At 33.9% G+C, this 15,716-nt stretch overlaps 1 protein-coding gene and 1 long non-coding RNA gene across 3 annotated transcripts in view; one reads left to right on the top strand and one right to left on the bottom strand.

The window, feature by feature from the left end:
* The window catches only part of LOC145664390 (melanization protease 1-like), a 266,717-nt gene that overhangs the window by 65,500 nt on the left and 185,501 nt on the right, over positions 1–15,716 (top strand). Inside the window, exon 1 of one of the 2 annotated variants that reach the window (XM_081731053.1) lies at positions 9,337–9,472. The exons of the other annotated variant lie outside the window; for it this stretch is intronic. Within the exon in view, the coding sequence (XP_081587179.1) occupies positions 9,464–9,472 (9 nt within the window). The 5' untranslated portion in view covers positions 9,337–9,463. Of the gene's footprint in view, positions 1–9,336; positions 9,473–15,716 lie in introns of those variants that run through there. 2 annotated transcript variants of the gene reach the window in all.
* The window catches only part of LOC145664391 (uncharacterized), a 225,148-nt gene continuing 213,109 nt past the window's right edge, over positions 3,678–15,716 (bottom strand). The window contains exon 3 of the long non-coding RNA XR_014127429.1: positions 3,678–3,827. This is a non-coding gene — a long non-coding RNA (uncharacterized LOC145664391). The remainder of the gene's footprint in view (positions 3,828–15,716) is intronic.

The following is a 15,716-nucleotide window of genomic DNA, read 5'->3' as shown; positions in this document are numbered from 1 at the left end:
GCGCATCAGAACACCATACTGGATTGTTCACAGTGAAAACTAAATCTACTTCTCTGGCAAATTTAATAGGCACGCCCTCACCTTAGGATCAATGTGAAGCTAACATGGTGAAAGGGAATGAGAGTTACACCAAAAAACATTTCGTCAAAACACATGGACCCGGAAAATACAAAAGGTTAGAAAAAAGAAATAAATAAGTAGGATGAACAAAAACAAAACACTCAAAACAGATAATAAGAAAAATGGCGTCGAATTTTTAGTTTTATACTTTTCTGTGTTTTAATGGTCTTTATACGCAAGCCAATAAAATACTTAATTTACACTCAAGGATATCGGAACTGGTGGACGTATACTCATGTCCAAAATGATTGTCGCATAATTATAACTGTCTTCTTGTAAGAATATAATTTGATAATCATTATGCAGGGTACTTTTAATACTGATAGTATGTGTATAATCGGGAAATACATATTTGTGGTAAATTTTATAGGAAAATAATTATAAATACGAAAATTAGAATAAGTAAAACAAAATGTTGCTAAATGGACAAGAAAGTTTTATTTTCGTTTTATTGTTCTTATTTACTACTCTATTGACATGAAATTTGGCACATATATGTTCTTGCCAATTATACACATACTAACATTATAAGAAATACCGGGCGAATTCGTTATCATATTGTATTCTTACAACAACATATTTATAGACATGCGACAATAATTTTGGACATGAGTGTACATACACCTCAGTATGAGTAAGACGTTCATTGATTATTCACTTTTCACAGTTCTAGCAATCATCTGCGAGTTCTGCAGTGGTATTCGTAGCTGTGAGCAGACGAGGAATGTGCAAAGGAAAAGGTGATAAAATGAATTGTAAATAAAGCTGTTTTTCAGCTCCATTCCGTCTCTACACTAAGAGTCCTCAGCATTAAGGAGTCAGATTCTTCGACTCATACTGTATAGTTTTAATATGGTTAGAGATGCATTTTAAAGGAGAACTCAAAAAACTTTATTTGATCTTACAAGTCATTCTAATTCAGTGTAACTCCACGTGAGCTCCATTTGTAACTTTCACAATATCTAGCCTGAACTCAATCTCTATCCACGTATTCTGTAACATCTGAGGTGTTGCTGAAGCAATCGCATTCCTAATACAGTTCTTCAGATTATCAAGGTTACGGACCCTTTCACCAGAATACACAAGGTCTTTCACATACCCCTACACGTCGAAAGTTTCGTTAAACTTCAACAACACTTTTTGTCTCTGCAAATCACAACACGCATTGCGCCTTTTCGACTGCCGACGCCATTTTTGTTTATACTAGCGCCATCACCGGTAGTTGTTCAAGTATGAAAATTTGCTGAACAAAACTTTTTGATTTTTCCTTCAATATGAAGGTTTTTCTTTCCTTCTGTATCTCTGACCATATTAAAGCTATTCACTTTTAAAAACCGCCAGCTCCATTCCGGAGACCCTTTACATTGATAGTGACTGCGATTATTTTTTCGTTAAATAATCTATTTTCATCATTTGCTTTCTTTCGTTTTTCGAGGTCGGCTACTTCTTCTGAGTTAAATTTAAGAGCACTGTTAATAATTGCTTTCGTCAACGATTTAGTGATTGATTAGTGTTAAGATTGGCTGACATTCTTAAAAATATTAATTTCACTTCATTGCACAACTGACGTCAAATTCTTGTTGAAGTTTTTGGTTAGCTACAGATAAACTGTAATCTGAATGAATCTAAGACTATGAAGGTTTATCAAATGCCATATTTAAGGTGTTCTCTATTAATAAACACTCTAGAAAAATACATTAATGATCCATATACTTCTTATAACGAAACTGAGACAACAACTTGAACAATCCTAGTCTGAGAATCTTTTTATTCGCCATAAAATCTCTCAAACTACATTAAAATGTTTACATTTTTTGTTGTTGTATTGACTGGTTATCAAACCAACAAAAAAATCTAGTTCCTATTAACTATAGGAAGGAGTACATAAAAACGGTAATTGAAGAAGCAAAAGGAAAGGAAAAGGTGCTCATCCGGTTCCTATAAAGATAAGAAACAACTACGCACACACGATTACACAAACACAACGCAAGAAGAAGGAGACTTTAGAACAAAACAACATCCAAAGTAATATAAAAAATGAAACGGAATATATTTCTATGATTCAGTTGTCTCTTTACATCGTTTCTACTGTCATTTCTTCTGATGACGCCAGTGGGCTTTTTAAGATTCTAATGTTAGTACATCCGTCCGACGGTTAGTCCATATAATAACTCTCAAATGAAATCGAATTTATTTTTTAATTCCATTTTTGCAAATAAACAGCTAAAGCAATTATCTCAGCCGAGCTCGTTAATGAAGTCGATTCCTTTCAATATCTTCATGGCTAACGGCGACTTTAATGGTGATTGTCGATATTCATACATAAATATTGATGGTAAATTCGAAACATGGCCCCGCGTAACATAGTCGCTAACGCTCTCACCTTTGATTCAAGCGTTTCTAGGTTCGATTCTCAGTGTGGATACTCGATTGAAAAAGCAACAGGTTTTTCAGGCCAGCTATCCTGAGTGGAGTTTTTCCTGCTTTTTCTCATTAACACCAGCAGGCAATGTCGGGATGATACCTAACATAATAATCCCAGGCTGCTTCGTCCCTTCACCATCCCACTTCTTCCTCTCCAATTCCCCGGGCAATGTGATCGTCGAGGGACGTCATGCCTCATACATGTGACGTGCTAAACGAAGACTATAGATACCGAAAGCCAAGAAATCTAATTCCTAATCTTAATCTCGCTAACATCCAACCCTCAAACATGTAAGAGTTACGGGTTGCATAAAAATAGAGAGAAAATGTTCTTTTTTCCTGATTATAAACGCAAGCTTATTCATTCATAAATATGTCTTTCGCGTGATCCTCTTTAATGTCTTTAGCACAGTTTATTTTTGTTTGACAGAGCGAGAGAGAGAGAGAAACGAAGGAAGGAAGGAAGGAAGGAAGGAAGGAAGGAAGGAAAGAAAGAAAGAAAGAAAGAGAAAGAAAGATAGAGAAGTACCACATGTTGACGGTGTAAAGGTACTAGAGGAATTGGAAGAGTGGGGCGCACCTAAGAATGACACAAAATTGTGAAGCTATCTTGTGATGAACCTCAAAATTTTCATCTCATGTTTTGTAGCCTCTGTTTGTACGAAGAATAATTAAAATGTTATGATTGTGTTAGAACTAATATAGTGTTAATTACGGAGAAACCAAAGATTGCTCGGAATTACCTGCACATGTATCGGTGTGCAATGTCATGCAGTTAGAAAGAATTGAATAAACATCAATAACTAAGTTTCAAATTGACACTGTGTTGAAACAAAAATGTATTGTTACAACTACAAGTTATTCGTCACTATAATATAGAAATGAGAATAAATTCTAGGGATTCATCATTTCAAGAAAATTATTTTCACTCAAATAAATAATTATAATACATCAAGAAACGTAAGATGTTTTTCTTAGAAGATTACACTTAGATGAAAGTATAATTTTCTGCAATTGTAAGAGGCATGAAAAAATACGTTTGCACGTAATAATTAGACAATTCACTACAATTTATTTAAGTTTATTTCATACTGATGTTACACGTATAATTTTCTGATGAATCTCACCCGCTGCATTTTGAGTAGGACTAGTTTGAACGAAGCACAATGACGCCAAATTCTCCATCCCTTCCGAAATCGTTAGAGGTAATGCATAAATTTTCAGATCATTCGGTTCATCATCATCACACAATTCTTCTTATTATGTCCCCAGAATCACTGCACCTAGAAAGATGTCTTATTAAAAATGAAATTTTTTACAAAATGGCACATACAGTAATTTATTTTATACGTCAAATCTTCATTTTTAAAAAATACTTTTAAATTTGTACTTGCTAAAACTATCCAGTGTTCACTGTAAATGACCGGACGTCGTGATGAATACGCGCGGAGTTCTTTAATAAAACATTACTTATCTAAGAACTTTTAGCTTCAAGTAAGCTTCAAGAAAGTAAAATACGTGATATTATCTCTGTAAGTCTTAATTCTATATCAACAAGAGGGAGGGTACATTGTGTCTCTTTCCAACGCTAAGTTCACGACATTGCACATCATAAAAATCTGTCTAGTGTGTGATTTTCGTGTAGATCGCGCCACTGTGAATCGTATTATATGGAAACATGAAGAACATAATCCTGGGTACACCGACGCGAGGAGCTAGAAACCGGTCTCCCGTGAATGTGACCTCGCCACTATTGCCTGTGGTTCTACGTATGGCTACCTCTGAAAATCCATCTACATAACGTGCGATGGCCATCAAATACAGCACATTGCAGACGACAATCAAACACGCCATTCACAGGGATTTACGCTTCACTGTCATTCTCAAGAGCAATGTGCACGACCTGAAACTATTTTATGGGTCTGAGCGAAAATGGAACTCTAGGAGCCTGTATGAACTTTCTCACTGGTGACCGGTGGAAGTTGGTTGTTATCTTTGGTGAGACGTGGATTCATCTCACAACCTGTTCGTGCCATATATACAGAGCTGTTGACGCCAAAGGCGAAGCACGTTCTTCCGCTAGTGCATATAAAGTTCCCCAAAACTATTTATGGTTGTGGCAGGTTTGTCGTACTGTACAAATTGCGTCTCCAAAATGTAAACTAAAACGTCAAAATCAATTATTTTGCTGCGTATTACTAGACTCATGTCCTAACTGCAATATATGTATCAGCATGGAATCCCAGCACTGTTTGGTCAAGACTAACCAGATTGAACTGCACTAGGACAAGGCGTCCAACCACAGGGCGTAAATATCGAATTCTACCGCAGTATTGAACAGAAAACAGCAACTTCGGCATTTTTCTCTGACATCCTTGTCAAGAGTTCAGATGTAACCCAATTAACTATTATGCTTTCAGACTCCTCAAACGGCACATGCCTTATCGTCGAGTACGTACTGTCTTCGACCAATATAAAGTCTGTAAAGAGGAGTGGGATGTAATACTTATAGTCCAGCTGCAACACAAGTCTCTTGCAATGGAAACTCCGATGCCGGACAATAGTAAGTAGAGGTGACCTGCAGATCAAACAAAACTAGTGGTGTAAATATAGCATTTACTAGGTATATAGCACATTCATTTTTGACTTAAGTAACTGAATCAACCTCTGTACTTAGCTTGAAAATACTGAGAAAGAATATGAAGATGTTTACTCAGTTTTACTAGTGACTGTACAGTCAGAACAACTGATAATGAAATAAACAATATATTTACTTACTTATTGCTTGCTTATATATACTTATACAAACAACATCCATGTTACTTAATAGTGTAATGTGACGTACATGTCTTTACATGTAATTCAACTTTTCATGTGGAAAGCTGAATTACTCGTTGTTTTCTTTATGATGAATGTTTGTAACTAGGAAACAAATACATCATACATCTACTATTAAATGGAAAGTGAACTAATTTAATATAAAGTTATTTGTTTATATATTTGTTGAGCTTAATATCTCACGACTATGTACTGAGTCTAAGGGAAACTGTGATGATGAGTTGGATAATGGTAGAATAAAGAAAGTGGGAGGAAATGCGAGAACCTGGAGATAGCTGACGCTAAAATCAAACCAGGGATCTCTCGCACTTGAGATGAGCGTGTAACTGTTTTATTGTCTACTGCATAAGTATCTTTCATCTATTTTATTTGTTCAGATTTGACAATTTTAAGTACCCAGATTGCTCGTATAAGAACATTTCACGTGTATTCTATTTTTTAAAAGTAAAAGATCACATTGTTTACTTTATCAGAGTATTCGTGGACCTTGTATTTCCCTGAAAAGTTGGTGAAGTTTCAATTAATATATGAATATGTCACATTATTATCTACATTTGTAGTCATATACATTTGTAGTAATCGATTCAGTGTGGTCGTCATACCCTTTAGTTGAATTTCCTATGGACTATTAAATATTAGGAAGTTTTTGAAATGTTTCTATACATTAACAACTTCATAAACTTATTGTTTTCATCTTAGTATTTTGGGGAGAGATATTTATGACTAGAATATACAGAAATAAGTTTTAGTTTTCTGTCACAAATTTTGTTTCATAAAATTCCTAACGTTCCAGATACATGTCACTGCTCTCATCTGAGAGTTAGCCTTACTTTCATTAATTAACGCCAAGAACTACATAACACAAAAATCGTGAGTGGAAACTCAATAACCTTATATCTTACAACTATGTAACAGGTGGTATCAGAAATCTGAACAGGTGTCAGTATTTTCCCTCTTTTTTTAGAATACGAAGTGTACTTTTCATTGATGAATGAAAGCAATTGAATCACTTATCGTGTGGATGATATTCAATTCACGTACATAATAAACAATTGGTATTATTATGAGAGCTTCCTTGTGCCTCTTAGGATACATATGTGCATTTGGCGCGGAGACCTGGATTCCCGGCAAGCTTATGTGGTTCGGATGTAGACTCACAAGTCATGTAGCCTTGCTGTGGAAGGACGCTAATCTCAAGTTTAATTTGTATTACTATGACATCTCGTGAAGTTTTACATCAGTGTGGAATTTTATAAATGATTAACTACTTAAAATCGGGTCTAAAGAGGCACTTCAAAACAAAAGCAATGCAACCCTATGGAAATGTATGCTCATGCGTGTAATTGTCATTTCTAACGCTTAACAATCTAACTCTTAACTTCTCGTGTGAATATTTTATTAAATGTTTATACTTCACGGGAAGTAATCTTAACTATACGCTTTTCATTAGAAGCATGTCGAATTTATCTCAGTAATGCCATCGAATAAAAGAAGAGTAAGAAGTTGGAGACGTTGAATGGTTTGTGACCAATTACCACGTGCTGTTCGTGATAACTTTTATGTTCTTGTTCGACAGAAGTTCAATTGAAGGAAGGAATTTACATATGTTTTATTCACTGTTCTATCCAACAATTCTGATTAAATAGTATTATTCCAATGCACGCTCTTACTTCTGACATCAATTTCCAATGGGTAAGGAAGGTATGTTTAGTTGATTTGGAAGTAAACTCTTCATAGGTGACTAATCCGTACAAGTAACTCCAACTTCACACTATAATTAAAACATACGGACTGATAAAATGCAACAGGAGAAACATTTAGAAAACCACACATCACATATTAATATTAACGTAATGATCATTTTGTTTGGTTTCCATTCCCATAGAATAATAAATATAATAAGACATTATTATATCGAACGAGGAATACAGTCGAAAATAGATTCTTAGGAATTGTAAGCGGAATGTTTGAAATATGTTAATCATTATAATAGCCAAGTTCTAGTTAAACATTGTCATATCAAATATACTGTATTACGACTCTCATTCTGTAATTGGAGAAGGAAAAAAGTTAAATGGAAACATTCATTTTAAGCAGTTTTGTCTTTCAAATATATTGGTCTTCTAACTTTTAGTTCTGTATTAGTTTATATGTTAAAGGGGACAATACATTAAATCTACATCATAATACATACTATGCAACTATTTAATAATAAACTTGAAGCTAGAGTGTTGAGGGACACTGCCGTTAGTTTTTTCCCAACAAATGAAACCAAATGATAATCGAAAAGATATGCTGCACTTCTAAATCTCTTACAGTCTCGAGTCTTTGCTGCTGGTTGTGTGTCTTCTTAGTCAGTTCAATCTTCAATAATATCGTTCATTTATAACCAACATCTTTCAGTCATGTTTGTAATTAATTTAAGGTCTTAAGTAAATGGGAGGACCAATTGTGGAACTCTGAATACTGCTGTGAATTGGACATAAAATTAAATGAAATTTCTAGTTTTACGTCCTACGTTGAAGCCTTGTAGGATAATTAATAATAATGAAAGAATTGTTGGAATAGCAATAATATCCAACGTATAGTAGTATCCAAAAATATATAGGTTCAATATAGTATTCAATCATATACAATATACACAAATAATAATTTGAATTAAAATACTTGTAAATGTTAAATTATACGAATGTGATAAGGGATGAACTGTTTAAAATATTAAATGCTATTTTCTTGGTTAAAAGCCCCATTAAATTCGTTGAATATATCGGTTCGTTAAGTGTTAAATTAAAAGTGCATTCATAAACGATGCACAAATGACTCCAAGCAAACAAACACTTTGGGAATATAATGAAGGAACTAGAAAAACATGTTAATATTTATAAAGCGTGGATATTCATTTTATATCTAGTTCTAGCTCACTAGCCACAATAAGGCTCATGTCCACCTTGAATATTATTCAGTCTCCTTTGGGCTTAAGATAAATTATTGAGCCCAAGCCGAGTTGAGCGTCTCGCGAAATACAAGGTTCATCGATTGCAAAGGGTGCCTTTAGCCTAAGCACATAACTATGTGAAGTTAAACTTCATACACGCAGAATTAAACTCTAATATTTAAGTTTGTATTTTCTTTGCATCTAGTATAATCACAGATCTGACAATTTTACATTGCCTTTGAAAATATGTATTTGTCATATACATAATTATTTGGTTGAGGGTGCCAAATCGATTGGATGTACATAAATAAGAATTTGGTAAGTTATAGACACATTAAGTTTCGAATTATCAATGAAAATACTACAATTAGTTATTTTTCCAGTTGTTCATAAAGGAAAATGTAAGATTTACCGCCAACTGTTTCGAGAAATTCTTATACTATCACTGTTTGTTTAAATGACATCATAAACCTGAAAGTTGAAAATTAATAGATTATTGTGGGAATCATTCACAAAGTTTTTTGTAGAGTAGTTTAGGAGCAAAATAGCTATTTAAGATAATTGAGGAAAAAGTGTAACTTTTGAAAATAATAATAATAGGAAAGAGATAATCAGCAATCATAAGCAGATTTTAAATATAGTAACATTATAGTTTTCGCTATATTATTTAAGATATTTAAGACATGCTATTTAAATGACAATGATTGAGAATCCAAAACAATAGAGTGATAATAACAGTTTAGAATATCCTAACAATTTTGCTGTTAGATTTATTGATTGTAATTACACCCGAAGTGGCGACGTATAATGAATACCAGTCTCGAAATTCCAAAACACACACACACACACACACACACACACACACACACACACACACACACATATATATATATATATATATATATATATATATATATATATATATATATATATATATATATCTTTCAACACTATAAATGTTTCTAGCGAGTTATTAATTTATTCTCATGATACTTGTAATTACTCAAGAAACACAATAGGTGTGTATAGATTATTCAAATGATATAAGCTCGCTCGTTCACTCCATAACAATAGTGTTATCATTTTCTGCCGATGATTGAAAGTAATTGGTTCATCTGTTCATGGCCGTCTAAGAGATAAAACGTTATGTTCAAGGTGTGTATACAAGAACCTTCAGATCTTTCTTAAAATATTGCCATTGTGATATAAAGATTACAATTAGGTTTTCTTGCCCCATAAATTTTAACTTCAAGATTTACTGTCTTTAAAAAAGAATATTTTCGTTACACAATTTAAAAATCTATTGTCAAAAGAAAAATGTTCGTTCATTACTAAAAAACAAAATTAGCCTGTTTGCATTTCACAAATTATTAACTTAATTGACATTTTTCCACATAAAGTTTTGTCTTCGATGTTTCGGATCAATAATACTTAAGGACATATTGCAATACCAAGAATGACATTTTGTCATTCATTCTTGTCGATGTGACATTCTAATGACCTCATCAAGATATCATCAACGTCATATGATTCTTGCAACAACAGTTGAAGGCTTATTTAAAAATTCTGTAATTTCTAAGCTTGATTTTATTAATAAACTGATTAATTTATGAAAAAGGAATCAATGTATCATAGAAGAGCAATATCATAAAGGAATTACAATAGTTTACTTTTTCTTACTGCTTGCTACTGCTCAAGTTAATTTGTATTCAGTGATTTGCCGAATGCATTCTTTACAGAGTGGTGTCTCGCGATAATTCCATATAGTATCTCTTCCCTAATAGCTGGCCTAGTCTTGTAATACTATAATGGTTATTAGCTGTCCAGCTAATCAGTAAAAGAGACACACGTAGAATAGGAGAAAGAATTCCACGTTAATTCCTTGTCATGACATTTCTGTGAAAAGTTCTGAAGCAGCTCAATTCATTTCTGCGCATTTAGTCGGTTAAAACGACGTCTACAACATTGCTGCCCCCGTATCTACACTCGCTTGTAGAAAACTGTAGAGAGGAATGTAATAGAACTCCTATGCCTGTGCTTCAACTTAGTTTATTGCAGTGGAAGAAAAGGTTGTCGGCAATATTCTTTAATGGAGGTGGTCCGAAAGAACGCATTCCTTCATATGGATCTTACAAGGAACGGATATCAACGTGTCATCCGTACATCCGAATCAAACCTAATCGATTCGATAAACATAATAAAGATATGTTCAAGCACAAAAAATTAGGTGCCATGTACAACGGAGTAAGTCCCTGGGGTCTAGTAACGCTTTTAGCATAAATAAAATCTTTGACTTGCAGTTAAATAGTTATTGCAGCAACATTGTTCATTGGAAAGTCATGATTTATAGTTCATTCTCTTCATCATAAAACAAACTTTCCAGAGGCGCTATGTATTGGGGATTATAACGTACTGAACTGGGAAAATTAGGAGAATGTTGGGAAAATTCCCTCCAAAAATTTCTCCTATCAACTTTGGCCTACTCTGTAGTGACCTCTAGTAAAAACACACAATCCAAATGTATCTAGGAAAATACTATAGAGGATAGGAAATAAGTGTACCAAGTTTTATTTGATAGACGGAATAGGTATGAAGGGAAAGGTTTATACCAATACTTTCTATACATACAAAATCGAAAGAGAACATAATATAAAAATATGTACACAGTACTATTTATCCTGATATCAAGAATTGTACCACATTCTCTGTAAAATGAAGCAAGCGTTTCAAGTTATTTCACATATTGTTTTGACATGTGGAGAGGGGAATTGGAAATAAGTCGCAAAAATGTCTTCGAAAATAGCTCTATTGTGAAGTTGTACGTCCTCTGAAGTGACACCGGTACCGGTAGGATTCAGTGAGCAAATTAAAGGACATTTTATGGGGGGATGAAGTGCACATTCGAGAAATTTAATATGGGAAAGTTAACAGGATTTCCCCCTCATTCTGATAAATCACACACGTGTAGGAGTACAAATTAAAATATACCTAGAAAACTACTGAGAGGTATATTTTTTTTAAAAAAGGGAGAAGATATAATATGGCACCATAAGAACGGAATAGAGAACAATAGGGCATTGATAGGGGTGTTGGAGGATAACGTAGGTTTATCTCAATTCAACTGTAACTCAATTCCTGTTTAAAACGCTTGCTTCATACTACAGAAAATGTGGTATAAATCTTGATATCAGGATAAATAGTACTGCGTTTATATTTTTGTATTATGTTCTCTTTATCGGTCAAGTCATAGGTTTGGTTTTGTATGTACAAAGCGTATTGGTATACAACTTTTTCCTTCATACCTATTCCGTTTATCAAAACAAAATTTGTTACACTCATTTCCTATCCCCTATAGTAATTTTCGAGATACATTTGGATTGTGTACTTTTACCAGGAGCCACTCCAGAGTAGGCCAAAGTTGATGGAAGGGAATTCTGGAGGGAATTTTCCCGACATTCTCCTAATTTTCCCTGTTCAAGTACATTATGGGCCCCAATACATAGCACCTTTGGAAAGCTTGTTTCATGCTGAAGAGAATGAATTATAAACCATGACTTTTCGATGAACATTGTTGATGCAATATCTATTTCACTGCGAGTCAACGATTTCTTTTATACTAACAGTGTTAATGGGCACCATGAACTTACTCCATTGTCCATGACACCTGATTTTTTGTGCATGAACATATCTTTATTACGTTTATCGAATAGACAAGGTTTGATTCGGATGCCCGGATGACATGTTCATGTCCCATCCTCAGTATCCCTGTATCTTTGTTTCCTTGTTAGTATCTCGTCTGGTCTTCAATGGAAGGTTTCTGATTAGCTAACAGATTTTGTGTCTCTTTAAGTGAATGATTAGAATAGATGAGTAGTTATTGCATTGAACTTTCATCCAGAAAACCCAGATTCGAATTCCGCCAGCACAATTTCTTTAAAAAATGATTTAATGTTCGTTCATTCTCTTCAGCATAAAACAAGCTTTTCAGAGGCAATTCCTATTACACTTTCATTTATACGAGCAAGGTCTGCTCCTCAAGGAAAGAGATGTTCGAGTGACAAAAAAGAAAGGAAATAGGAATAGGACAATGAATTGAAACAAAGATTCACAAATTTATTTTCTTCACTTGTTTTATATTTGATATTTTCAGTTTATTTCCATATATGGTAAAGGTTTCTCTTTTTTCTCACATACAATATGTAACGAACTAATACATTATTCTCATTAGTACCATTAGTACCAATCATAGAACTGTTTATGTGTGTTGGGTTCATATTACTCGAACAACACACATTGCAAACTAATATAACATTTAATACGTAATATTAAGAAAACATTTAACAAGTTGTCGTGCAGAACTATTCTACACATGTAACTAGTCGTCTCGCATGGGCCAAAGTCCCTTGTGTGCTTTCGTTTGAGTAATCATCTGTTCAGTGAGGATAACATGTTTCCATCAATACTAAATATATGTTCTATAGAAGCAGAAGCCTTGTTCCGATGCATTTCTGTTTACTGTCGATTTCCTTCTATGAATTCCGTTTCCCGAAGGGACTATTGCGAAAATAATATCTATAAAATTATAAATATATATTCGAGTATATTAGACAGCATTTTAAATCATTTAAAAAATAGGCGGTGTCAGCATTGCAATTATAAAATTACCTCTACAGGTGCGAGCTTAGAAATGAAATATTTAAGTTTTACGTTTCATGGTATGCCCTTTAGGTTAAAGGAGACGGATGATTAACAAAAGTGAATGAGAATGAAAGCATTGGTGGGATGAGAATGTGAAAGAAAACGGGAGAAACCCGAGGAAACCAATGGACACGAAGAGCGAGCTTAGAGCAGGAAGGTCCCATAGTAAAACATTGTGTATTATGGTACCTTAGATCACATACTGAAAATAAATAAAAGCTAAAGTCGAATTATTATTATTATTTATATTATTTAGCACCTTTATATATATATAGTCTGATATATATAGCCTATAAATATCTTGGTTCTGATAGTGGTTCTTGGTCTGATAGTGAGCAATTCGATGATAAAAGACAAATACTGCATTCCTGATGACGTTCAGTTCAATAAATGTAACTTCATCAATAATCCTTTGGCGAAGATTATCTAAAGTGGTTGGCATTGTTTTTTTATACTCGGATTTTTAGATAAACCCAGAAAAAGTAGTCTAGTGGTGATAAATCAGGAGAACAGAGAAAGAGCGGTCCACCCAATCTCGCCTCTTCTGCCAATCCGTTGTTTAGGAAATTCCGTGTTAAGGAATTGCCGTGTATTTACTCCGTAGTGCGGTCCTGCACATCTTGCTGTAACCATTTGTGGGTAAAATTGTCTTCTACAGTGTCTCTCATTGCTGGAACTACTTGATTTCGAAGCATCTCCTCACACAGTTGAGGAGTCAAATTGTTGTTAATAAAAAAGAGACCAATTATTATATTATTTAGCACTGCCGCCCAGATATGCATCTTTTCAGGATGTAGAGTGTGTTTGAAAGGAGCAATGAGATTGCTGTCAAATCAAAACCTGCAATTATGTCTGTTGATGTAACCGGTTAAGTGGAACTTGCCTTCATCAGAGAACACAATGCTGGTAAGAAAAGTAGGATCATCATTGATTTGTTTTATCATATCTTCATAAAATTCTACACTTCGATCAAAGACATCTTCATTCAGCTGATGTATCAGATGAATTTTGTAAGAATAGAACTTCATTTTCTTCTACATTCTTTCCGCAGACTTGCGACTAATGCCATGTTGTTCAGCAACTTTATGAATGCTAAGGTGAGTATTTTCAACAAATGACTGCAACATCAAGCTGTTTGATGCCGATTTCGGTCAACCAGGAATGTTACAATTCTTTAAAGTTATTACTTTCTCGACGCGTCTTACGATGCACTTGACAGTAGATTTCGAAGTGGGATCGTGTGGAACGTGATTTTTTTCGTTAAGTATTACCCTTACTTCAGCACATGACTTTTGGTGAGTGCCTCATCCTCGTATCATCGAGAGCGTTAGAACTTTAATTTGATAGTACTAATACAAACGAGTTCAAATACAGTTTGAGTGTTCAGAGGTTATCTGTAATAATACCTAGGTAATTAATGCTACCAATATGTAAAGGCTTCTACGTAGCTGGACCGTAATTTACAATCAGCCGTAAGTATTTACAGAACATGGCAAAGGGGTGACATATACGTGTCTTCTGATCAAATGTTATTTGTTTCACTAATTTTATAAGAGCACATTTGCTCTCTTTTCTAATGACTAATAGATCTACCGATCAACTTTACATGTTCACATTTACTTTCACTTCTCAAATGGAATTACGTGCAGTTTCAAATCAAATCGCAACTATGCACATCTGCATAACCTTAACAACAAAATGATTATGTCCTTTTAAACTTTAATAGATCCAGTAATCAAACTTACGTGTTCACTTTGACTTTTACCTCTCAGGTAAAATCACATAGTCTATATTCAAATCAAATCGTCATTATACATATCTACATAAACATTACAAAAATGAATAACTTAATTCTCTTTGGACACTATGTACGATTATTAGTTGAAACTTCATGTTTCAACAGAGAGCTAGAGTTAATAAAATTTCATGGTGTAACAAGCTCCTAGAAAAAATCCGTTCTTGAAGAATATTATTACGAACGTGTTCATAGCTTTATTTGTTTGCAAGTCTTAGCACCAAATCACACTGCATGTCCAGTTGTTGAACCAGCTTTTCATTTATCAACCTCAGGTGACGTACAATGATATTATTATTAAATTATTATTACTATTTTGTCATTTATGTGTTATCTAGGAGGATAACGAAAAAATACTTAAAGTAAAAGTTGCGTATTTTCTGTCACAGAATATGAATCTGTATTAAGTCAGAGGGTTTCTATTTAAAATTTTGGGGAGCCGAAGGCAACTTCATTTTATGTTAGTTGAATAGATCTTTTAAAAGATTAGACACATACTTAAATCGCAAGTGTGTTTCTCAAGGTATTTAGTTTATCATCACCCTCAGATGATGTACATGCGTACGATGATATTCATTTTTCTTTGTGATCTAATAGAATAACGAAAAAAGTGCTTTAAGTAAAAGAATGTTTACTTTCGATCGCAGAATCAAAATTCACAATAAAAATAGGTTGTATCCATTTGAAATTTTCAAGTTGGGCCCTATGTTGGTACCCCTGGGAGTACTTGTTGCTTATAGAATTTTATAGGCCCCTGACATGGGTACATTCTTGCGCAACTAAATTTGTCACATTTTTTTATCATTTAGGAAATATTTTAGATCGCAGAGGTAGGGGACGTACGTACGATGATATTCATTTTTTTACGATTACAGCGCCATCTAGTAGAAACAGAATTTGCAATAA

This window comes from Thermobia domestica, chromosome 11 (assembly GCF_964235325.1).
Source record: "Thermobia domestica chromosome 11, izTheDome1.hap1.1, whole genome shotgun sequence".
NCBI classification, from domain to species: domain Eukaryota; kingdom Metazoa; phylum Arthropoda; class Insecta; order Zygentoma; family Lepismatidae; genus Thermobia; species Thermobia domestica.
The sequence above is the reverse complement of the archived record's forward strand: the minus strand, read 5'-3'. Positions and strand labels throughout refer to the sequence as shown.